The following is a 27,475-nucleotide window of genomic DNA, read 5'->3' as shown; positions in this document are numbered from 1 at the left end:
TGTCATCCTCCCTCCTTTCCTACAATTTCTGATTTAGGTATGGTATATTTTTTGTAAGTATTAACAACTTACACTGTGAGGCTTTTTTAATTAAAAATGTGGGGAAAAAATCTACAGAGTAATGCTGGGGTTTGATTTAAAAATGAGGCTATACTGGGCCATTTGTGTTTAAGGTCTGTATGGCAAAGACATTCATAGATTAGCCAAAGAATACTTTATTAAGTAAGCTGAGCAGCACATAATATTAAGTAAAAGCAAGCTTTATTATGAGGGACTATCTCAGTGGGAAACACTTCCACAATATTTTAATTCTCTGTTTCAGGAAGTAGTAAAGCAATTCAAAAAATCTCCATTTAGGTAATTTCTATGACTGGATAGCCTTCAAACTTGTAAGACATTTTTCCAAGCAGTATTTTGAATAAAAAATTAAAACTGTCTTCAGATTCAGCATTCCCCTGTTACAGCACAACTCCAAAATTATTGTCATTTTCAAATTCATGTTACCTCCTCAAAATGCTTAGAAAGCCTAGCATACTAAATTCAAAATTTAACATTCAATGGTAAACATAAAATACAACCCGAAAGGCCAAAATATTTAATAAAACTAGCACATAAGTACTTTGGAAGGATTTTTATGAGAGTTGAGGGAGAAGAGATCAACAAACTGGCATTTAAAGTGATTCAGATGAGCTCCGTGTCTGTAGCTTTCAGTCTGCCAGAAAAAATAACTGTCACTAAGAACTTCCTTTCTTTCTAAAGATGCACCTTGTATATGAACTAAAAAAAAACCAACAAACCCAAAACAAAACAAAACCCAAACACACACACCCCCTCCCCCAACAAAAACAAACAAAAACAAAACAAACAAACAAACAAAAAAAAACCACAAAAAAAAAAACACCCACCCAAAAACACAGGACTAAAACAAAGATCTCTATTTTTGGTAAGCTTTCTAGAATTCTGTCATCTGTTCCTATAAACTAGAGGGAAGCTTCTGTTCCTTGCTTTACTTGATCTAAAAAATATATACCTAAATCTTCCTGCAGAACAATATCAAGTAGTACAAGCCACAAATTAAATTTTAAAAGTTACATGGATAAAACAAAGCCAAATGGAAAAATTAAGTATGTCCTGGGAGCTTTAAAAACTGTGCTTAAAGGCTAATCTTTATGATATAAGAAAACCAAGTTTTATACTCCAGAAGCTTTACAAAACATCATCATAACAATACACCTTTACCCTCCCTGACTTTGCATCAGTGGGGGGCAATTAAAACCTCACCTTCTTTATCATCAGCTCAAAAAAATGCACAGGGAATCAGAAATTCATATCCCTATATCCCTCTTGGATGAAAATTAATAATCAAGATCCTCCAAGGGACCAGACTGATGACTCACAAGCAAAAATCTTCTCCTCTGCATTGAATCCAGAGAGCTCAGAAAGCTTTCTAAAATATTTCAAAAGCTGAAGCTAGAATAGCACACTTGAGCACGCAAGAGATCACATCTGCTAAGTAAGGGGCTGCTTTTATTTAACCAATCCTCAAAACTGACTTCTACATCACGAAAAACTTATACATGCAATGAAATTGTTTTTCACTTTCCATTTTCAAGTTCCAATGGAAACAGCTCTCCCTTTGACCCATCATAAGTTTTAATATGGGTAAGAGCAGAGGAAAGTGTTTTAGAAGGTTAAATATGTAGTCCTAAAAAGAGTTAAGAGAACTGCAAGGACATAAAAATAACTTCAGAGCAGACTGACTACTTCTGGAGGAGAAAGCCAAAGATTAATTTATTTCATCTTGAGGAACTCGTGCTTCATGGCTAATGTTCATGAATACTAATCAGATTACCTTGAAAGATGAAACAGCAAGTTTTCCTCATTTTAAAGAAAAAATTGAGAAAAAAATTGATTCTTTAATTCATCCACAGAAGCCATTCCCATGAACTTCCCCTTTCCAGGTAACAAATCAACAGCTTCATCTTTCAGCATAACCTTATGGTCATTGCACTTTGTACTGGTATCAAAAAACAAAGGTGGAAATAAATTTTAAGGAAAAATATCTGCTTGTGAATCCCTGGGTATGGCAGCTATGTCACTGAGGAAAGGAGGGAAAGGAGGCATCCTCTGATGTGTACTCCTCACATGTCTTTTGTAAAACCTTATGAATCCATGAAGAAGCAGTTCCATAGTAAAATTACATAGAAGTAAAACTATTCTGAGACCAGAAGAGTCCAAATTTAATACCTAAGTCCTCTATGATGATTTTGTGCTACCTTGAGAGAATCATGTCATGTGTCTGCTCAAGTCCCTCCTCATCAGGGAGTGAGTATTAACTAGTCCTTCTTTTTCTGCAGTATTCCCTGTCTACCTAGATTGTATGATTACACCAGATTTAATAATTAACCAGCATGTGTAACAGCTGTCACCTTGGCTGTTGCTCAGGTCTGAGTGGGCAGCTAGTGCTGCCGAAGGCAGAGAGTGCCAGTCCAAGTACACACTGCCTCTGTGTCCCCCATGCTGAGAAGCGCTCCCCCACTCCCTCCTCGCTCCCAAGAAAGGCTTGCTCTCACTCATAGTGGAGATTCAGCTTGGTGCAGCCAAGCAAACGGAGAAGTGGGCAGGAACGTGATCATGGCAACAGGGTCAAGGACAGCATGGGCAGGGCCTCTGGTCATCAGTCTAACTGTGCAAGTCCCTGGGGCCCCATGGCCATCCCAAGAGACCCAGCCCAGCCCTCACAGGCAGCAGAACACACCAACACTGTCCACACCACCTTCCTCCCAAAGCATAGGAATATTGGTAAGTTTAGAAACAAACTACTGCCTTCAGTAAGGTAAAAACCAAACAGCAAATTAAATTCCTACTCTTCATTACATCTTTCATATGGGTGTATATGCTCCACATGTTCACAGAACATCCCACTGAGCCAGAAAACACTTAAAAGATCTGTAAACATGCTCCCTTTCAGAACAATAAAAAAAATCACTAGAACTAGAAACTTTACTGTTCATTTTTCAACAGAAGCCATCCATTTAATTGATGATTTCATAATACAGACCAATATAGTTGTTAGAAAGTAGTTATTTTAAGCCTTCTGTCTTTTACCTGATTCTGAGATGCAGAATGTCACAGGGAAAAAAGGGGGGACGCAGACAGAGAAAATGGAAGAATAGGAGCACACTGACTTTTACACTGACTGTATTCAACAATTTGATATATGAATTTAGACTAATTCTCCCTTTGTAATAATTACTCATTCAGGTTAGCTATAGATTCAGGTTACATTTAAGGAAAATGCAAGTCTCAACATTTTTTGGCAATTTCCAGATATAAAAACTTAATACTAAATAATAAAAAGTGGCCAAGCTATCTGTGACACTGACATTTGTTTTTCTTTCAATTCAATGCCAAAGGATGAGGTTTAATCCATGCCAGTTACACTTCTAATTGCTGCCCTTGGTAACACATACGTAATCATTTGACAACATGACCCTATCTAAAATGCAGTGTTTACAGTAGCATCCTCAGCAGCTTCCCAAAAGAGCAGATTACATTACTGAAAGGTTTAGATAATAATCCTTATTTGCCTTCCTGCCAACTCAGCTGTAGATACAGTCAGGTGAACTATATTTTCCTCATTAAAGAGTCTATAAAAAATTTAACCATAAAAAAAATAAGTACATGAGTTTTTTTACTTGATGCTTTCTTTTCCAAAGCTTCAGAATGAATTGTCTACCTCTTCACCAGTCTTAGCCAGGTAGTAACATTTGTGTCTGTACAGTGCCTGACACTCATGCAATGCTCATGCTCCTGAGTAAAGACTTTCTGGAAAATTCACTAAAATATTTTCTTTTTTGTAGAAACTAAGAGCTTTCTATCAACCGCCTTGGAGATTTTTTTTCCCCACCAGTATCAGTATCAGTGTCAGTATCAGTGACATCAATAAAGCAAAAGGTTGAATAAAAAGATTTTTTGCTGACAATCACCATTCTGTACTCTTCAAGTTCAAACACATGCTGTCATGTATTTTTTAATTTACTATTTCCATTTTCTTTATCACTTTTGCTAGAAGCCACTACAACTTGTAGCACTTAGTGTTTCCTCCTGATCTTTTCCAAATACTTTCCCCACTCCACTCCTTCACTTCAAATTATCCACAGCAAAGAAAAAAAAATAAAAGTTATGTTAGAAGTATGAGGATCTTAAATATCTCAGTAGCTGTGCTCAGTTATTTACATCATCTTCTCTCTTTCTTTGCAAATCTGCTGATTATAATTATTAGTAATAAAACTGCATATACTTTTCCCCCAGTCAGCAGTTGGAAGTTTTCAGGTGACTCACACCAAAGATAAAAATATAATGGTAAATGTGTGCTTATCTTCCTGAGTTCTGAAATACCACTTCATTCCCCACCCTCTCTCAGAAGTATAGAATGGATAGCTTCACACTGTACCAGCAGGCAGGTATTTCCATTCACAGGATGTTACTGTTTATTTCAAAAAGATCTTCATCATCTAGCTGGCAAGAGGCTCCCTTTAGACTACTACTATATGTGAAAAATGCTATAAGCAGAACTTCAACAAAAAACAACCACCCAAAGAGCAGCTGTGCAAGTCAAAGGCCATGAGGGAGATGAGCCAGCATGTTAGAGAGAGAGAAAGAGAGAGAGAAATACCACAGGAAAACCCTATCCGTTCATTCTGGTAAGGCCCACATGTTAGCATTTCCGAATAAAAGCAGAAGCGGTGTCACTGAAAATTCTTCTCCTCCCACATATGTGAGTATTCCGAATTAATGGAAATGCTAATTATTTATATAGCCTAAAAACCAACACATTTCATCTTTCCACTACGCTAGGTCAAGCTTAAGAGTAACTAATAACTGAAACATTTGATGTTCAATACACCAGCAGCTAGAGATAAATACAGCACTCTATTTCAGATTTAATCAGACTTTAAACATTTCCACTCCAGAGAAAAAGTAACCATTCTGCTACCCTTACATAAATTTCAGGACAAAGGAACCTAAGAAAAATCCCTATGAACTTAGACATTTTCCAGCTCTATCAGGGGATGAGGCTTCACATCAATAATTTCCACTCTATTTCTTCAAAAAGTATCTGAAAAGCCCAAACTTAGCACTGTTGGGTGTCTCTGCCACCCAGAGGGGTAAACAAGGTCTGACCTCTAAAAACACTGAAGGCTTTGTCTATCACACAGTTTGCACAGCAGCACATCCACACATCTGCAGAGGCCATTCAGCAGATCAACCAGGTCATACAAAATATAAAATTCATATACAGCTATTTGATTCCACAAAACTGAAATTTTGAAAAACAGCACATCCTTCACTACAAAGGGAAGTGATTTTTCTGGCTGTATAAAATAAAGACCCAATTAAAAAATGCTAATTTCACTAAGCATTCTATACCAGCTGATGATTTTGCTGATAAATTATCAAACAAATACAAAAAATGAAAGTGTTTTCACTGAGAAAAAAAGTGTATTTGTTAAATCATACTGAAAATTGTACAAATAAGGGATTCTCATACCATATCTTCCCTAACAAAACAGAATATCTAAAAATCTACCATATTTCTTCAGAAACATGTATCAAGTCGAGGTTATTGCTCCATTTTTCAGTGTCATGTGAACCCTTGATAGAAGATCTCTCACCTATTAAATTGGTATTAACTTTAAAGTATACTGAAGCAGGTTAACACATCCAAGCACCCCTCATCTCTGCCACATTATGTTTGAGGTTGCACCAAAAAAGCACAAATGTACTTTATTATGTAATTTAACAAGGTGGTAGTTCTTATTCTTACAGTAACAAGTAAGACTTCTGACCAAAATTAGAAGTGGTTTGTTTTTGTTTTTCTTTAAATCCATGAGGCATTGATGACTTATTAGTATCTTGCTTTAAAAACTACCCTCCCTACAGAGCAGAATCTCAATGACTGACACCGATGAGATTCTTGACTAGCAACTTCCTGCTCTAAAAAGAAGGAAGGAAAAAGTTTTTCTGCATCAGAAACATCCATTATTATTATTTATTATGATTTTACATAACAGGAAGGATTATCAAGTATTTTTTATCACTAATAATTTTCTGATCTCATGAAGATAACTACGTTTCTGACAAGTGCAAAAAAAAAACCTATTCTTATGAACAAACATGGCAGTTGAAGAAAGAAGAGAGTGAAAAGATGTTGTATGTGGCTGTTGGGGTTTATCTAGAACACTGTTGAAACAGAAGTGAAGCTTAAAATCCTCCTAGTCCTGAGGACAAAACAGTCCTACCAATTTAATGAATATGACTTTGTGTTCTTCTGAATCACTCAACTCACTAAGCACACCACTAGCCCTCACTAAGCAAAAAATAACCATGTGTTTCATGAATCACCCTCATTTCTGAATGCACCTTAAACTTCCCACATAACAGAATACAATCTGAGGCATGATCACAAGAAGCAAACTATAAAATTTCATATACACTTCTAAGCAGTCAAAGCAACACAGAATTATACATTAATAACTTGAGTCTGTGTACTAGGTGTCAAAATACGTATTATCCTGAGTTTTTTTTCCATAAAATACTTACCTTCAGAAGAGCAGCTGGTCAAGTAAAATGTATTTTGGATTGCAGAGACATACTTAATTTTTTTTTTCAATTTTCCTTTTGCAATATGTTTTGATCATTATGTTTTGGATGCAGAAGAAAACATCAACAATGGAAGTTTACTTGCTTACCTCCAAAAATGAAAAGCGAACAGAGGACTGCATGGACTGCAGGGGCTTGTTGGGGTTGGGCTCAGGCTCCTTGGGGTGAGACTGCAAGTTAAAATAATGTCATCTCTAGTGAACAGAAGGTTTAGCAAGAGTTGCATGTTTTAGTGTAGGAGTTATGAAAGGAGTTTTGGTTAGAACCAAAACATGACCATTCTCCTGAATGAAGTGATTGACAGCAGCCACACAGGTTTCGACTTAAAATGAAAATTGATTTAAATGAAAATAAATATGAGAACTGGTGTTGATGTATATGCTTGACTACCTTAGACTTCTTCCAGGAACAATACTTGTGTCCAAAGACTCAAGAGTGGTGAAACATGGTAACTTTATTTTTAGACATCTAACGGAACAGAATATGCAAATTGGGTGCTCTTTTCCTCTTAAAGAATCTTGGGGGGCTGTGGTTTAAGTTTTTTATATGCAAATCAGATTTATTAAAACATAAGGATAACTAGAACTGATTATAAACTTCCACCAGTAATATAAAAATTATAATAACATTTTCCAGTTTGAGAGCCTAAAATCTGCACATATACTGAAAATTAGAAGTGCTCCAGTTAGCCTCAATTTTTTTATGAAATGTTTCCTCACAAACACCAAGTTCTTCTTCTAGGTAATCAAACATGGATAGAAACAATTAATCCATAAAATTCTTACTTCAGCATTTGACTTCAAAGGTGACTTCAAGAAGTTGCCTCAAGTACATCTCCGTTCAAAAGGTTTCTCAAAAAAACACCTGGCCACTGCCAGATTTCAGAGATGCTCTTTCAAAATATACTCATCCTATCCTATGCACAGTTCTCCATAAAACTCACAAGAAAGCTTCTTTTAAAAAACATGCTTATAGCATGCCTCTCACTGCAATTTGTCAAAAAACCACTCTGTGCAGACTGAGCGAAGGCAGAAGCTTATGGGGAACTTTTTCAGCTCATCTTCATAAAGATTTATTCTGCTTTGTACCAGACCCTTGCAGCCAGCCAATGCTAGCATTCCTGTCCTGTCCCCAGTGGAGATGCAGATGGCAAATATGCTAAGCACAGCTAAGGTCCACTTTCTCAATTGTGTAACAGTTTGCCAGATATTAACATGCTGCCTTCAAAATCTTTCAAGGTGGACACCTGATCCAGGTTTTTTCTGAACATTTCAGCAGGAAGAGTACTACTGCTTCCAGAACAGATAAGGAATCCAATTTCAACATTGTACATTTTTGCAACGTTTTCCTTTCTGAGATGCCTTGGAGAAGCACAAAGTTTGGCAGGGACCTGCACACTGAACAAGAATGGGCCCGCAGATAATTTCTGACAAGGCTACTGTGTATGAGTAAATTTCTCTGGCTGCTGGCTGTGCTTTCATAATCTCTGAAGAAGGCACACAGAAGAGCACCAGCAGTTGAGTGCAAGCTCGTTTGGTTTTAACTGCAGACTACCTGTGCTAGCACAACAGTACTTCTGAGCTGACAAGATCCATTAAGGCTCAGTCTATCACTCTGAAAATGGCTAACTGAACCCAGGTTCATACCAGCCAGTCCACGCAGGCCTGCAGAAAAAGGTGTGGCTCAACAGGCAGATTTTGGCTGTTCCACTGGGGCGCTCTGTTGTGTTGCATTGCACTGACCAGCAACAACATGTGCTGGAAGGATTGTTGTTTCTTTATGATCAGTACAGTACAGACTTTTAAAAATTGCTTTTGTACTTGTACACTTTAACTGCTCTATCTCTTCATCTCTGCTGCAGCAGAGCTGGTAGTTTGTCCCCCGTTGTCCCCCTTTTGTCCACCAGTCAGTTCGGGCCCTGACTGACTGTAGGCTGGGAAATGATCCAGTGCTGCACAGTCAATGCGTGCACTGTGATTCCTGGGGACACTGCAATGTAAGATGTAGAGGCAGGCCACACAGACCACCACCAGTCTCCATCAGGACCTCCAATGGTCCAATGAAGGTCCACTGGACCCTCAGAAGCAGTGAGGGGAAGCTGGAACTGATCCAAAGATAGTCCAAGTGAAGGGAGAGGAGAAATGGCACCAAGTGGCCAAAAGCACAAGGCTGCAGCAAAGGGAGAGTAACAGGACTGCTATGGAGTAACAGCTGGGGACAAAGAATCTACTAAAGCCAGCATGCTTAAAAGAAGAGGAAAAAAAACCTCTGGCATTGAATAAGAAGAATATATTAACTTCAAAGCCCAGCTACTGAGACCCCTGATTCACCTTGCTGTGAACAAATCCTAGAAATATTCTGTGGAAAAGGGCATCACCCTTCCTCTACTGGATGGCTCACACACAGCAAGCAGAAGTCCTACACTGGCTAGTAGCTACTCATATTCTTCCTCATTTTCACTACTGCAACACATCAGAGTCTCAGTAATGCCACAGATTCTGAGGGCATCCAATATCAGATGTGCTAGTACTATGGATCTAAAAATTCCCACCAAGCGATGATACTGGTGTGTCAATCCAGTTCTTCTATAGAACTCGCTCTTCAGCTTTGCTTTTTTAAGACCTAAGAAAACCTGTTAAAACAAATTATCACAGTGCATGACAACACTACTTCTTACACTTACTAAATGTGGAATGCTTTATTTTGGATTTAATATTCTTTCAAGGAGCTTTTTGCAAGTAATGAATATAAAGTAGACAGACTGTACTTGTTTCTCAGGGAGACAACATAATTCTAGTCCCAACATTTAAACTTTACTGAGAGAAAATTCATGAGACTCAGGATACGAGGAATAAATTGGATTTTTTTCCCCCCTAGGTATGCTCTTCTTGAAATGATTGCAATTAACAGTTTGGGAGACATGATTTAAGTCTGCATTGACTCAACTCTGGTAAATCATGAGAGAATGATTCTGTGGAAATCATTATGTGTCAGCAACCAAAATATGGTATTTTCTTTTCTCTACAGGTAAATCAAGTTCAAAAAGTAGCAAGTATGACGATAAAAATCATTCAAATATATGGAAAAAGTAAATATATCCAGACAACATTTTAGCAAAAACAATTATCAATATTGAATTTAAAATATAACTATTAATGTTATCAGTATTAAATATTTTGAAAATATGGCAAAGCAAGTGGAATTATGTTAGGTTACTGTGAAAAAGGAGGAAGCAGTAAACAATTACCTCATATTATAAAACCATAAACATACACTGAAAAACACAAATCGTTTTTCGTCCTTTGCAGCTAGTGATGTTCTTCTCACATGATGATTACATAATTCGGTGAAGACTGATTTAAATTTATTTAAATTGCCACATCTCAAAAGAAGTATAATTATCAATTATTCATGGAACACATTTTAATGAGATCTTTGATAAGACCCCTCCTCCAAAACTCTTGAGAAATTAGTAATGCTGTTTTTTTGGTGTTTTTCAGAAAAATATCTAGAGCTTAGCCTGCCACAGCTAACACACACTACTCTTACCAGAAGATGCCTGACTAAAATGCAGAATTCCTGAGACATTTCACAAATGTAGTTCTGGGGAACCAGTATGACATCTACATTTGTTCCTTGGAATAAAGTGCTCTGTCATTTCAAGTGGTTATTAGAATAAATTATTTGCTATGCTGCACACTTACCTACAGCCCCATCTTTAACACATGGCAGATGCCAGAGATAATACCTTTCATAGCTAAATAACTTTACTGTAGGCATCTGCAGCATTCAGGATTTTGTTGGGTTTTTCTAATCCAGCAAGAATGGGGCAGTCCCAGGGAATACTAAATGATCTGATGTAGCCATATCTATTTACCTAGATTAAATTAGCAAGTTCTCATGGTGGCTGTAACATGCATACATACATGCCTGACATGTCAGTGTAGACTACAGGTATGTATGCATAGAAATAAATATTTGGCTTTGACTAACATGGGGTAAATGTATGCTGGCATTTATGAATAAGACTACACTTAATATCACTATACATTAAAATTACACGTTTTCATTTAGCTACTCTCTAAATAGCTGAAAGCACACAAATTAGTTAATCAGTTTTAAGCGAGTATAAGTAAACACACTGCTAAATTAGGTAAACATACTTACTGAAGAAACTATCAGGAATCCTCCAGAATGTCAATACAGGTCATTAGTGCAGTTACGTATGTAAAATATGTCTTGTTCCTGATGAATTTTCACAAATAGAATTTTTATAATGCTTTAATCTCTCACAGTGCTCTCCATTATTCAGCACTGAAAGAGGCCTTTCTAAAAGGCAGCACCAGGATAAACAAACAGCAACAGAGAGCTGAAGAGAAAGACAGTCACCATGGCCTACTGACAGATTCTTCCCCTACAATGCTTCATACACTGAGATTCAGTAACTTTAAATATGCAGAAACGCTTTCTTTCCAAACACACTGCAATATCCTGGCTCCAGGCTCACACATTTGCTGAAACCAACTGCAATGCATTGAAAGCGTGCTCCTTCAACCTGGAGCTGCAGTGCTCCCAGGCTGTCAGCACAAACGTATGTTAAAAGCTCCTGACTGCACAAAAGCCAGCATCATGCAGAAACCATTAAAATATTAAAGACAGACAATACTTACTCCAAGGTCAGCCCCGGAATTTGTAGCCTTTCCCGCTGGGCTTTCATTGCTGTTATGTGTTACCACACTCTATTGTAATCATGACACACATTCACAGGCAGCATTCTGGCGATGACAGAGAGCCAGATGAACCACTATAAAGGAACAGACTAAGGATCTCTTGGGGCGGGGGGAGGACCACAAGTTGGGGTCCTTCCACCTCTAGCTGTCACGAAGAGCCGCAGGCTGCCTCTCTCAGGTTAGGGGCAGTGCACGCCGCACGGCTTTACCGGAGCGAACGGCACCTTCAGTTGTGCACACCAAGTAATTCATCCCCGGAATTCCGCAGCAGCCGTCACTGCGCCGACACCGGCACACACTCACTCTCTCTCTCTCACACACACACACACACACACACACACACACACACACACACACACACACACGTTGCACCTCAGAGGATGCAGTGGTCCCCCTCGCTACACCAGCCCACCATGCAAAACAGATGCTATGCTTAACACAGTTTCTCTTGGCAAATGTCCAGCGTTCGCCACCCCCTCCGATCCTGCCAAATAGGATTGAGCCATCTTCTTTAAGTCACATTTTCCCTGTCCGTGGCAAACAGACTGTTTCTGCAGTAAAAGAATAACAAACTGCTGAATGAAAAGCAGGCTCTTCTCCTTTAATGGAGAAAATTAATTGCCAAGGCTTTTCAGAACAAATACATTCTTGTAACACAAAGGTTAATGCAAAAGAATTTGGTTCTATCACATCTGCACCTGAATTTTAAAGTGATATACTCTATAGTTTATATTAAAGGTGAAAGCCAAACCTAGAAATTGTAGAAAAGTGTATTAAGTTCAGTATTAAAACTAGGATCACTTAAACCACTACACAACACTCTATATAGACAGTTGAAAATCAGTGCTGCTATGTGGGATTTTGGTTATAATTTAATTATATTCCTTTTTTAGGCACTCACTCTTATTCCAAGATTACAATTTTAATAAATATATACTATGAATTGTTCCATGAGGAGTAGCATTTTTTTCAATGCTCTACAAAAGACAAGAAAAGCAAAGTGCAAATACTTATTTGTAGTAATTTTAGAGCTAGAATATTTTATCACACCCACCTACTTTTCCTGTACACAATATAAAAAAGTCAACCACATGATTTTATTTTTGCTGGAGCTCTGGACTTGCTCTGCGGGTAGACAACTTCTACAGACTAGTCAAAAGACAGGACCAGATGAAGCTGCTGCTTTTTGGGTCTTTGGCTTAATTTTGGGAGACATTAGCGAGTTCACAGGTGCAAGGTTGTAGAGACAGAGGGAAATCTTCTAGTTAGGGAAACTGCTGAACTGGATTTGGTGAACTTGATTGTTTTTTCAACCACACAGTAAAAAACAGTAATTAAATTCTCAGTTACATATCTTATATCTCCTACATATTTCTACAGGAAGGTATTTTAAATTTATGTTATATATTATCTGCAGCCTTTATTTATAGTCACTGAAAACAACCTGAAAGGATACACAGAGCTATGCATTTGAATTTTTAAAACATAGCAGACACCTGGATTCTAAAGGTTAACTTGAGTTCCCAGCAAGCATCCTGTAAGCAATTTTTGAAAGGAATTTGTAAATTCTCCTACCTCCCAAAAGAAAGAGAAAGAATTCAATCAAAGGAGTTAAATTCCATCTCACTAACCACAATGGGTGAGTGCACAGATTTCAAGGGCACAAAGGTCAGTTAGGTGCCCAACTCTGAAGAGCATGGTCAGACAGGTTTTTCAAATTTTACTCAGAACACACACAAAACATCAATTTTCGAAGATATTCTCAAACGTAAAAAATACAGTGCAAGAATCAACTGTCTAACAGTCAAACAACTCTGACACTGAAACTATCTGATGAAGCTGCCATGCTTTTTCATTATTGAGTTTGGAGACAATCATTTAAGAACAGAAATTCAACAAGAGAGCAGCAGAGTATGGGGTACTACAAGTTCCTGGCTCTCTCCTTAGCTGTCAGGAACAGGCAGCTCCCTATCCCCATTGCTCAGCACCTCTCAAACCAAGATCTCTTCCCTTAAAAATCCTTTGATAAAAAATATCTTTTGTACATAATACCTCTTCAGTTGCTGGAAAGTTCTGTTTCTGATGGAGAAATAAAATTTTGACAGGTAAACTGTGATTCTATACAGACATGTTACAGTTTTAGTTAAGCCTTAAAGGATGTTCGAAGGGCTTAACTTTGTGCATACCACCCTTTTAGCTTGGTGCTTCATTCAGTTAGCTATGTAAACACGTGCACATGTAGCTTGCACCAAAGTACTATTTGTTGTTCTATAAAACTGTTAACTTTTCATTGAAGGCACAAAGACTAGGAGACAGCATGAACACCTCGAGGAGGACAGCCAACTCCAGTGAATCAGGATGGCACTAGAACTATTTCTGTAAACTAGCAAAAGGCCTAGCTCTGGAGATGAAGGTATGTTTCCATCAAGACTGCAAAACAAATTTTACACACTACTTCCATAAGGCAAATTTTACTGCTGAAGTTAACAGAAGTCCACAATAAAGGCACTTTTTGTTTGTTTTTTCCTCCAAGTGCAAAGAAAATAGTCTGCCACTACTAAACACTACTTCATGAAACACAACAGTTGAGCACTTAGTGTATTTTACCTGCAGGAAGACAAATACCAGGAGCTTGTCTTGTCTAAAACCCAACTGAGTGGGACTGGCAGTCGGGTACAGGCATTTAAACATAAACAGCTGCATCCAAGGGCTATTTCATGTTCATGATAAATCTTTCCTGAGCTGACTCATGCAACAACCTCACACTATATTAATGGTAAATTATTCTAAACTGAGACTAAGCTGTAGCTTGACTATGAAAATTCTTTTTCAATACATTTTGCCTGATCCAGACAGAAGTTTAGAAAATTGCGATTCACTGACAAAAAGAGATGAATCCAGAGTACAAGATCAATTTTTCTCACTGTTGCAGTCTTACAGTTTTTGCAGGAATAAATGGGATCTGCTTCATGCACCTGGGGGCAAAAAAACTCCAGTGATTAAATTAGATGAAGCCTTGCAAGTGAAAGCTGACTTCAAGTTTCATCAAAACATCTGTTTGCTCTTAATTTTGCACTGCTGAGATTTCATCTCACCAACACAGAGTTGAGGAAGGAAGCGAAAGTTAGCAAGAAAGCTTATTGTTAATACAAAAGCTAAATGTAGATTAGCCTGAAAATACTGTCAGATGTCGCCTATACTGACACAACTTTTGTAAAGAAAATGTCTCATCTGGAAAGAATTCCAAACAAAAAGTCACTCATAGCACTGAAGGGCTGCAAGTATTCTATTCCTTTGCAAATGCAAACCCTGGTCTCCTCTTAGCTACTTCAAGAGCAAATTTAGAAAACAAGATGTAGGAAAACATGGCTCAAATTATTCATTTATGTTTTCACTGAGGTCTCTGGTTTAGTTATCTCAGACACCTGGTTAAAACCAAGCAAAACCAGAAAAACACAGAGAAATGTTTATTTCCTTGAAACACAAACCAGAAAGGGATTACATCCATAGCACAGTTATTAATGTTGTATACTTTCAAAGCCCCTCTCTTCTGCAGACGTTGACTATTCTTGCTTTTTCCCCTTAAATAATGGTAGCACAATAACACCATTAACAATGCAGGTGCTATTGTTATTCTGTAGCATTTAACAATTACAGTAATACAATTAAAAAGTTAATGCATCCTTTGGTTCTGCAGGTGCTCTTGGCTAATGTTTTCCAAAGGTATTCTAATGTTAGTTATCAACTCTCAAATAATAATGACACCTTTCTGTCATAGTCCTTAAATAACAGATTATTTCATCTGAATTTCTGTCATCTAATCTGTTTAACACACCAATTCACACATTCATGCATTTCCAGCAAGCACAGCTGCTTCACTGCTAGCACCACAGTTTATAAAGAAGTTCTAGCAGGAATGATGTCTGCATCCTGTGTTGAGTGCAACACTGCTCCTTGGCATCAGTGAGATGCAAAGCACAGCACAAGAAGAATGGGGTGAAAAAAACACACGCAATCACTTTTTATGGTCTTTCAACACAGCATGCCTTCGCATATTATAACTGCAAACAAAAAAAGTCTGAAATATGAATCTTCCCATTTGTTACCTCTGCCTGAAGTCAACAGACTGACCAACACAATGTGTATAAAGCAAACCTCATGCTTTAGCTATCTGCCAGAAAACACCAGAAACCATTCTTCATATTGATCTAACTGGCCAGTTTATTCAGGATTTTTTGGCTACTTCCTACTTTTCCCATTAGTCTTTGAGACAGGTCATAGCTAAGGAAGCAATACCAGATGATGAAAGCAATCCTTTTCCTTAGATCCCTGTCTGGTATGTCTTACTCATATGCTCAAATTCACAGTAATTGCCCAATTTGTAATTGCGAGGAATATTTTATCTTGGTCAGCTTACATAAGGAGGAGGAGGTGGGCTGTCCTGTCGGTTTCCCTGGGGAAGGGAAGAAGTGGATGCGAATGACAGAAGGTGTCTGCATTCACCTGCACCCAAAAACCTCAGTTCACACAATGGGCTCAGCATGACATGCAGAAATAAATTCCTTGTCACTGCAGGGCAGTGGGTAGATACTGGTAGAACCTGCATGTCCCTGGGATAACTGTGTTCAATACATGCCAGCACAGAGCACTATGAACTCCCAGAGTATGAGCATGACTGTTTGGTATGCCACAACAGGAGGACATACTAGACAACTCCTTCCAGCCCTAAGTCTTGTTAACATCATGAACCTATTGACATTTAAAGGCATATCCATAAATCTGATACCACTAAGCAATTTACAATAACACGTTTTATTAATGTGCTATTGGAGTGTACAGCAAAAGACTAGGTGGTCTTGAAACACATGACAGAGTCTATTTAGAGCTCTAACTCATACGATTCTGCAAAGAACTTGTTTCAAAATTACAGTTCTAGAAAGCACTATTAAATTCAAATATATTTTAATAACTTCTTATTAATTAGTTGTGCATTCTGCTGATAGCTTTATGGTATTGTATGTATTGCTAAAAATGGAATGGATCAAAATAATGTGTTTATTAGCAATGTTAATTAAACATTAGAAATAACTGAATTGCTGTAAGTTAACCCAGCAACTGGTTGTCACATTTAATATCTTAACTAAAACCACTGATCCTAAAACATTGCGGACAAAAGGAACCAATAAACATCCACCAGCCAAAATTTGGCAAAATCTCTCTGCAACCTCACCCACTTCCATTCCTCCACAGTGAGTTTCAACAGGTACTTCTTAACTATTCCCTACAGCCAGGACAGCTGCCTTGTGTGTAGAAGAGGTGCATTTACCTATATAAAGCAGGACTCATACTGACTGGTCCTGCAACTTCGAGAGCTCAGAAGACATATAAAAATTAAGAAGGTATGTGGACAAAGAATGAGAGAAATATTTCCCTATTCTTCTTCCTATCATCTGAACTGTTACTATAGATGACACCAGCAAGAGGTGTTAGAGGTGCTGGCAATCTGTTAGGGCAGCCTTCCTCATATTCCACCAACCAATGTCCCATCTCCCTTGACTAAGCAGCATCATTTTCATACCTGCCTGCACAAGATCAAAAATAACACCCCATGCAAAATCAATACAATGGCACAGCATGCTCCTTGCCAGGTTTTTTCAAATTGAAAACACCTAGAGCAGCAGCTTCAGATTTGAACAATCTCCTACCATATTCCACTCTTACACTGTAAGAATAAAAAAAATCAAAACAAAAATTAGAGAGCAATAAAAATAGCTCAACCAATAAAGTCTCTTGTCAACAGACGTTTAACTAATATTATAATGGTAAAAAGCTTGAGAAATTACATGTTAATAATTATGATCTCAGTCTGAACTGCCTTTCATGAAAAAAAAAAAGCATTAAAAATTAGTGGCAAAAATAGATCTACTTTTTGAAGAGCTCTACATTACACAAGGTTTAAACAGTTGTTCTTTTTAAAGACAAGACCCTTGTTATACAGGAATAACCCAAACCCAGGCTCTTTGTTCATCTGGTCTTCATTTAAGCTATATTTCAGTGCTAACTGATGCCATTTAACTTTCCTGTATAGATTTTTTTTGTCAAAAGAATGAAAACATAAAAAACTTTGAAGAATAAAAAATATCTACTGAACTGTTTTTCAAGATCATGATGGTACCTGAATATCTCCTTCAAATAGTTAAAGCATAAGTAGGAAATTTCATGATTCCACAGTCCAGCCTGCAGCTGGATTCTTTCAAAACCTTACACCCATCCATCAACAACTAATATATACCTACAGAGTTACCAAGCTCTGTTTTGGCAGGTTGATAACTGATTCCTTGTTAAGACCTTACCATGCATATGAATACATATATGCCTGCAGGAAAGGCTTCCGGCTTCCCAACAATTCTATAATTCTGTCATTCTACCCCATGTATGTTTCAATTTTATTTTTTTAAATTCATCTTCTGGTTCTCTTTGTTATTAAACAAATGGGTAGGCAAGTGCTCCAAATGGAGGTAAGCAGCTGAAAGAGAACCATCAGTCCTTCACCAAAAAAAAACAAAAAAAAAAAACCCAAACAAAACCACCCTCAGGAAGTTGGAAGCTTGCGTCTTTATTTTGGTCTGTCTTATGCTTACATAAAGCCCTATACACATTTCCACAGAGAATTCTGTCATTACAGACAGAACAAATGAATTATGTTGTCCATTTTGAGACTGTATTTTCTCCCATCAAAGCGGATGCTTAATATATGGAATCAAGTTTCAGCAGAAAGTTTGAGCAAATAATCCCACAGACATAATGACCATTTATAAAGAGAGCTAGAAAAGTCAAGTGGTCATATTTTCCTTTCCCAAGAGAGATACATTATACCTATAATACTCCTATTGCTCCAGTCAGATGTTTGTCTCATTTTTCTTACAAACTGATAACGATTTCACAGCACTCCCAGGTACATACTCCTCTGCTACATTGTTTAGACACTGCTTCAACCATGTCTGAGATGAATCCCCTTGAACCAATTTAAACACATTACATCTTACTGTACACCCCAATAATACTTTTACTTCCTACTCATGGAGATGTTCCACACACTGAAAGGCTTCCATGAACATCCCTCGGCCTTCCCTTCTCTAAAATAAATAGCCCCAGCACAGTAAATATTTTTCCATATACCATGTCAAATTTTCCAAGCAGCTGAGAGGTGTCATCTGTTTCCAGCTGATTAACCTCAATACACAGCACTCCAATATATGGCCTTGTAAGTTCTGTGTGGGACAGAATAATGCTGCATGCTTTGCAGCTCAAAACATCAGCTTCCCAGCACAAGACAGACACTGCTCTCCAACAGCAACTGTGGTACCTTAAACCTCACAGATCGCTTCTGAAAACTAACTCCTAATCAACTATCTTGAATATCTGCAGTATCTTCTGCAGGAGTAGAAGTTCTGTTTTACTTGGTGTATTTTCTCCAGGTTGTCAGAATGATTTTGAAACCCCATACTGTTCTTCAACATACTTGCATTCTTCCCAGCTTCTTGTCTGCTGCAAACTTCATGAACACCATCTAGTCTACCACCTAGGCCACTAATGGAAAATAATGACTACAATCAGACAACCAGGATCATTACACCTGCAGCCCAGTGTTATCTCCTGCTTAGCCTTTCTAGCCTATAAGAAGCAAAGCAAAAGGCTCCTGAAACTGACAATATCCTCAGCCCATGCCTCCATCCTACCAAGACACATTTGCTGGTATGGCTTACTGGTAAAAATTTGACTTTTAAAAAAAGCCATCAAAGTTCTGATTTATGGAGCAAGAACCTAAAATCTTTCTGGATTTAGATATATGTGGGTATATTCTTGGTACTTCTGACAGGCACGTCAACCATAAAAACAGCCATTTTTAAATGCAAACAAAAACATTTTACATTTCTCCTAGCAGAATCTAGGAGAAAAGCATTCACAAAATAAAACAATGATCTGTAAAAGCTCATTTTCAGCAGTATCTCAGCAATACTGGGAAGTACTACAGAACAGCTGAGTCTGGGTGTCAAGGCCATACCTACACATGAATATAAACATGGCTGATTTAATCCTGTTTCTACCACATACTGTGTTGAAATGTAGTACGTGTCCAGTCACCTGATGGCGAAATAGTATCACACAGCAGAGGGGAGAAAAGCACTCCCTATGGCGTATCCATACGCCCTGCAAAATTTTACAAAGGCACAAGAGAGCTTTTCCATTCAGGCTAGAACAGCAGGAACTTGCTTGTTTACAGGAGCACACTCAGCCCCATGTCAGGAGCACCTGCAATAGCATGTTTGTCTCCAACACCATGCTTGTCTTCACTGCTCAGGGGCATGACCACTCTAAACATTCATGAGTGAAGCCACTGGGATTTGAGGAAATGCGATATATGCAATTACACTGCCTTTTGCACTGTGGCAGTCAACACACAATGAATATAAAGTAAGAAACTCCCTGTGTCAGCCTTTTAGACTCACTCACTCCCTGTGGCAGTTATCTGCTACCCTTTTCAGGCAAGCATGACAATAATGTGGATCCACTTATCCCCAGTACCCTTTCTGACCTTTTCACATGCCTGTGAGATCTGCTGCAATACACCTCATTAAACCTCACAGGTCTAAGCTTAACTGGCTTGCTAGGAAAAAATGTGACAGAGAAATAGAAACCCTACAATATTTAGGAGAAAAAACAAGAGGACAGAGATGGCAGAGAAGAGTACATAGATGGAAGTAATATGTCCTAATGCCAGGTTGGCTGCTGCCTTGACTCAGTGAGTAAAGACTCACTAGAGACCACACAGAGGCAGAGCTTTTTGATTAGCCCTTATGGAAAAGAATGGTATCATGCCAATGCAATATTTTCCTTCCCCAAACCTACAAAAGAAGAGCACTGTCCTTCTGCTATCCAATCCCCATTTTCCTTTTCAGACTGCCACAGAAGCCACACACCTTCCTGCCGCCCATGCTTTTGGCCGAAGTAACCTACTCAGTTTCCTGCAAGGTCCAGTCTTTTGGTGAGCCATCAACCCCTCTGCTAAAACTGCATGTGCTGCCTGACCCTCAGCTTACTTCCAGGAGCCATCACCCATCCTCACATTCACAAACCATCAGGCAACCAGGTTCTTGGCATGCCTATAAGAAAACTACAATCACAGAGTGAATTCTGCAAGCCTGAACCTGTGTCCGGACCTCTGCCCTAGCTCCTCACTGCTCTATCCCAGAGAAGATGCCTGCAAGGAAGGTACTTGGCTTAACACAAAGGTAGAAAAGACAATTGGAAAACCTCCAGCAAAACAGAGCATGCAAAGGACTGCATTCAGTCAACAAAAGTCTGTAAGACAGTTAGCACAACACATAACTCCCAGGGGGAAGGGAGGCAGCAGATAGTAGGGTGAAAGGAAATTAAAACGATTCAGAAGTTTTCGAGAGGGATAGAAGTGGTGGTAGGGGCAAGAATGGCCACAGCCACAAACATTATGTTCACAAATATTATGTACAGCCAGTACAACCTAACTATAGAGCAGGTACACTCCCAACTATGGCCAACAAAGGCCCTGGTGCCATGCTGTCTGCTTTAAAATTGTCAAGTCTGTCTATGGACACATAACTGTAGGTAACAAATACACTACAGTACAGGTCTAGAATACTGACAATAATAAAAAACATTACAGTCTGTATTTAATAGGAAAGAGGGGGGAAAACACTTCCCTCCTCCTCTGAGGAGAAAACAGAAGTGGTTCACTGGGATTTCATGATTGTTATTCATGAGATCTGTAGAAAGTCAGCCTATACTTTACATAATGGAATGGCAATAATATTGAAAATTTCAAGGGGAAAATCTATAATGGCAGAATGCTTAACTGAAGATGCAAGGCAGGCAGACTCCTGATGTTCAGCAACTGGCTCCTTTCTTCTGAGGGCAGATATTTAGAATACAGGTCGGTGCTCTCCACAGCACAAAGGACTTCTTTGCAGTAGACCATACACTGACAACAGGAAGGTGCCAACAAGGCTACCCAGCACACTGCATGAGCCACAAATCTCCCTGGTAGACCAGCACAACTTTAAAAGAAGTAAACACAGACAATGGGCAGCACACTTGCACAGAATTTACGGAGGCTGAATACGCAAGATTGTGAGGGAAAAGGGCCATGTTGTAGTAACTGTTGGCTCCTAAATTATACAAAAGACATAACCAAGTTTTTCACTGTCAATCACAAGGAATCCAAAAGATGCAGGGGAAAAAGAATTCCACTCAGTGACAGGAGCAGAAAACCCTTAAAAATTGAGGATAGAAACAATGGTAGTAATGACTGGAAAATATGCAACTTGAGAATCAAACACAGGCTAAAGAGAGTATCTCCTGGAATACAATCCTTCCATACTAGAATGGAGAAATTCATTACCTAGCAACAATAATTAATCTACTCCACTCTCCAAATTTAATGTAACACATCACCTATGAACATAGCTGATTTTTTATTATGTAGATGTCTATGTGCACATAGAAACTGTCAAACATATTCCAGTTTTGTCCACCTACACGACACAAGCCTCAGAGCTATTTTTCTTTTATTTTTCCACACTATTAATCATTCTCACTTTTCCCCTAAGGGCAACCAACAGTCCATATTTTTCATTGATAAAAAGACTTTCTTATAAATTTGCTTCCGTGTCTCTTGAAACTTACTTAATCAAGCACCTAAGCAAACGTGGGTTTATCTACTGTTTCTCTTGAATTCTTGGCTGGCCACAATCTTATGTTCCTATTATCCAAGGGTATCAACTGTTTCACTGAAATGCATAAATTAATTTTAGGTAAATTCTGTGACCAATTTTGACATTTGTGCAAGCAGATTATGTAATTTGATTATGCATAATGCTGGTACTGAACTTGAGTCCATATTTTATAATTATGGAAGTTAGTTTCAGAACTGTAAGGAGAAGGACAGATGAACCAAAAATAAATACATCAATGCAATGCATCTCCAAATCTAACAGAAACTGAAAAAATAAACAAATTAACACGGAAAGAGAACAGATTTAGTGTGAAAAAATAAGGATTTTGCTTCTAGGGGATGTACTTTAAGCACTGAGGCTTTAATGGAAGGAGTAACTGCCTCTACTTACTCAGTTCTCATTTATTGCTGTTCCTGAAGGCTCCTCTCGACCTCAGAGAAGCCTGTTGTAAATTTCATTTTAGGAGAAGGCCATTTTAAACCAGAATGTACCTACTCAAAGCTGAGTGCAATTTTTTTGCCACAACGTTTGAGTTCATGCCTTCTGTCTATAAAAAGTTTTAATTTTTCTGAACACTGCCAGTATATAAGGAAACAAATCAGTATAAGGACACTTACACCTTAAATCAATGATGGAAACTCACCTGCTTAACACACACTGAGAGATCATATGTGGCTATCTGGTTGTGCTAGATACACTATGAACGTCTAATGGATAGGGATGTGTAAATGCTATCAGGCATTCCCTGGTTCATAAGAGGATCTGTGTGCTTCACAAACAGCAACATTTAATTATGATCAAATTAAATCCGTATTTCTGAGTCTGGCTTAACATTAAGCACAAGTACCTTGCTTGATATTACAGAATCACAGAATAGTCTGAGCTGGAAGGGACTCACAAGGATTATCAAGTCAACTCTTAAGTGAACAGCCCATACAGGGATCAAACCCACAACCTTGGTGTTATTAGCACCATGATCTAACCAACTGAGCTCAGGTTAGGGTTGGAAGGGTTTGGTGAAAACAAATAAATCAATAAAAATATTCTACCAAGATATAAATAACCATCCCCATTGTAGCAGTGTGCAAAAATACACTCCTATTCAGTTTCCAATGGACTTGCAAAGTGGGATACAAACAGCTATGCAGGTTTACAATCAGGCTAAGCTTACATAAAGTCTTTTTGCTGCTGGAGTCAGCCTGAGAGAACGCTCCCATCTATTCATCCTGACTCCAAACCACCACACCCTGCTGCCAGAAAGAAGCATTTGTGCAGTTGGGCAATTTAACATGCTGAAGGAACTGCATGAAGCTAGTTGCAACCTGGATCAATTTTGCCCGTGTCCAGAGAAAGAGTTGAGCTAACACAGCCAGGGGGTGCTCCAAGCATGGAGAAGCTCACTTCTCAGCCAACCACAAGTCTTTTTCTCAGTTTATGCCAACTATGCTAAGATTGCTCATCCTCGAAATAGCTCTCCCTGCCCTGTTTAAAGCTGAGTCTTTGTCATGACATTGGGCCTGAAGCGCCAAAACATGGTGTGAGATGTGCCTGCCTGGAACAGTTCAGGATCTCTAGATGTCTACATAAATCAAAACATAGGATGTTTCACATTTTGAAATTCAATCTTCATGTCAACATTTATATAATATACAAATATAGCAATCAACACAGCCCATGCACATAACTCCTGATGTCACAGTTACTGCTGACTACAGTAATCTGAGCCCTTTTAATTAAGCACTATTAAAGCAATTTTCAAATATCATTGTTTGGGTTTGCATGGCCAGGTTTTAGTAGCAGGGGAGCTAGAAGGTGGCTACTTGGGAGAAGCTGCTAGAAGCTTTCTCTGTGTCTGTCAGATCCAATGCCAGGTAACTCCAAGACAGACCTGCCATTCACCAAGGCTGGGCCAATGAAATTATGTTAACAGCTCTGAGATAACAGATTTAAGAAGGAAAAAAAAAAAAAGTTATTGCACAGTTGTAATTGCAGCCAGAGAAGAGCAGGGTAACAATATGAGAGAGGAACAGACCCGCAGACACCAAGGCTGGTGAAAGAGGGACAGAAGGCACTCCAGGCTCCGGAGCTGAGGTTCCCCTTCAGCCCATGGTGAGACCACGGTGAGGCAGCTGTGGCCCTGCAGCCCATGGACATCCAGAAGGATGCAGAGATCCACCTGCAGCCCCTGGAGGAGACCCAGGCCAGAGCGGGCAGATGCCTGAGAGGGGGCTGTGAACCCATGGGAGGCCTGTGCTGGAGCAGGGTCCTGGTAGGACTTGTGACCCTGTGGGGGACCCACACTGGAGCAGGCTGTGCCTGAATGACGGCACCTTGTGGAAAGAGACCCACACAGGAGCAGTTCATGCAGAACTGCTGCTCATGGGATGGACTCACACTGAAGAAGTCATGGAGAACTGTCTCCCATGGGAAGAATTCTTCTCCCTAAGCAGCAGCAGAAACAATGTGATGAAACTGACTATAACCTCCATTCCCTGTCTCTCTGTGCCACTGAGAGGGGAAATGTAGAGCCTGAGAAGGATGGAGTGGTGTGAGAAGGTGTTCTTAATATTTATTTTACTTCTCCTTTTCCTGGTTCTTTTAGTAATAAATTTGATCGGTATTCCCAATTCAAGTCTGTTTGGCCTGTGACAGTATTTGGTGAGTGATCTCTATCCTATCCTATCCTATCCTATCCTATCCTATCCTATCCTATCCTATCCTATCCTATCCTAGCCTAGCCTAGCCTAGCCTAGCCTAGCCTAGCCTAGCCTAGCCTAGCCTAGCCTAGCCTAGCCTAGCCTATCCTATCCTATCCTAGCCTTACCCTTACCCTTACCCTTACCCTTACCCTTACCCTTACCCTTACCCTTACCCTTACCCTTACCCTTACCCTTACCCTTACCCTTCCCATGAATCGTTCATTGTATTTTCTCGCTTCTGGGGAGGGGAATGATAGAGAAGTTTTGGTGGGTACCAGGCACCGGCCAGGGTCAACCCACTACAGCCATCTGTAGAAACCTAAGCACTTTAATAACTGGATATGATTATGCTGAAAAGATTGTGTTCTCTACTACACTTTAACAAAGCCTCAGCATAGAAAGCACACTAGTATCTCAGTGATCAGCTAAACTAGTATTGAACGCAACTGAAGTGATTGTGATGCAGACATTTTTCAGATTTGGAGTAAACTAACTAATAACATTCAATATCAAACATCCTAGAAAGAGTAAGCAAGGTCAAGTTCCAAGAGCCCCTTTCGGCTCTGGCTGCAGTGAACTGCAGTTTAGCCATTAACTTCAACAGAGGCAGTCTTGTACCCACATAACAGTTTCAGGTTAATATAAAGCACCAAGGACACCAAAAGAATGCACCAAAAATTATTTTCTTTAAACATTTTTCTCTCTGTCACTGAAACACCTAAATAATTAAATACTTGACAGGAAAATAGTTTTCTATTTTTTTTTTTACTTTTCTTACATAATGGGTTTGCTTAGTGTGTACCATAAGAATTCTCATGAGTCCAAACCTAAAACAATAATCTTTTCCAACAGAGCAGATATCCTATTAAGTACAGACTTCTGATATGTTCTTTGAGTCAGAACAACAGAGCACTCCACTGCACTTTCCCAGCAGTTACAGTTTCAGTTATTCACGTATATCACCTACTATCACTAAAACCTACACAGCACTATCAAGTTGAAATCAAGTAACCGGCCTCTCATGCAAGAGCACAGGGTTTTACCCAGAATTGTCACCAATATTCTACAGATTATCTTATAGTATTATTTTTCAAAGAAAGCAGTAAGTGAACAGAGCTTGCTTCTTAAGACATTTAATGATGTTCTTATCCCAATACTTTCTAAACAAGTCACTAATACAGAATAAGAAATGAGACAGATGCAAATAAAAAATACAAGCTTTAAAAGCAAACAGGTCAAAACCATTGAAGCATCAAAGCCAAGGTACAGAAATCCGAGCAAAGTACAGTTGACTCAGCATCTGAGTACATATTATTATAACTAAGTAACAATTTATACAAGAATATATAGTCTTTATTTACATAATCAAAATAGTAGCTTAAGAATCCTATACATTTAGTAGAACTCATCTATTCTTTTTTCCTACCTTCTCATCCACAGCACTGTTCCGTAAGCATGACAAGTTTCTTTTCTATTATTCACAAAGAAAACATGTTTCTTCCTTGATTTCTAACAAGAAAAATCTTTAATAGAAAACAAAACCCTGAACCTAAGGACTTTTCATCCCTTTGGAAATCCCTCAAAATAGCTTCTCTAAAAGATGGGCATAAAAATGGTGACTACACAGCCCTCAGGTTTTCATTTACAATTTTCATTTCTTTGTATGTATTCTCAGGCAGAACAACTGCCATATTTAACCTCCATTCTAACTGCCCTGAAAAGAAAACTAGTCTAATCTAAAACCGTCAAAAATACATACTACAAATCTAAGCACAACAGTGAAAAACTTCATATACTCACAAACTTCCTCTTCTTGGAAGGCTCAACTCTTTCTGCAACAGAAAAAAGTTACAGTGTATTAGCAATAAAATATTTTAATTGGAGGTGGTCTTTTTGAGTATCACAATCCTCACATTCCATCAGTAGCAGAGAGACAAAAGTGGTATATTGGGACAGTAAAAGATGTCACATGTACCACCTTCCCTTCTTATTTGAAATATTAACATCAACACCGTTAAATACTAACATTAATATTTATTTGAAATATTAACATTAGCATTTGGAAAAGTCTGTATCTTTTTGTAGCAGCAACATTAAAGTATTTCAAGCAATAGACAGATCTTATGGAAAAGCCTTACAGTCAGCTATGATGCACTGGCAGCACTTGTAAAATTTGCAAAACTCACTGACAAAGATAAACTAAGTTCTTTACAATATTCATAATTCACAGAAGTTGTTAATAACAGGATCACAAGCTGAACAGGTGACCATTGCCACCAAGCTTTCTACACTATATTCTTAAACCCAAAAAGTTTTAAGTACATAATAGTTTGGTCCACAATGAATAATTAGAATTTATTACAATCTTCTGCAAAGTACTAGCATAACAACAGAAACACCGCTGTTAAACTTTACTACAGCTTTTGCTGACAACAGTTAAATAGTCAGTCAAACTACAGTTTAACAATTAAATAATTTTTTATGGGATTGAGATAGCCTGCTAGTCAAATGGAAACTGGAAAACAATCATTTTTCTGTTATTTTAGTGTAGAAGAAAGCCACAAGATCCATAAAGTTTTGTCCATCAGAAACACGCAAAATACATATA

The 27,475-nt window shown here is 38.5% G+C and overlaps 1 protein-coding gene across 13 annotated transcripts in view; it reads right to left on the bottom strand.

Moving 5' to 3' along the window:
* Positions 1-27,475, bottom strand: part of MAST4 (microtubule associated serine/threonine kinase family member 4) — a 278,548-nt gene that overhangs the window by 114,885 nt on the left and 136,188 nt on the right. For 8 of the 13 annotated variants that reach the window (XM_072922412.1, XM_030258923.4, XM_030258924.4 and 5 more), the window contains one exon: positions 26,668-26,699. The exons of 1 other annotated variant lie outside the window; for it this stretch is intronic. In XM_072922412.1, the coding sequence (XP_072778513.1) occupies positions 26,668-26,699 (32 nt within the window). 4 more of the 13 variants (XM_072922415.1, XM_072922418.1, XM_030258928.4 and 1 more) reach the window with 4 other exon arrangements.

This window comes from Taeniopygia guttata, chromosome Z, assembly GCF_048771995.1.
Source record: "Taeniopygia guttata chromosome Z, bTaeGut7.mat, whole genome shotgun sequence".
In the NCBI taxonomy this organism is placed as follows: Eukaryota; Metazoa; Chordata; class Aves; order Passeriformes; family Estrildidae; genus Taeniopygia; species Taeniopygia guttata.
This window is presented reverse-complemented; position numbering and strand designations above follow the sequence as displayed.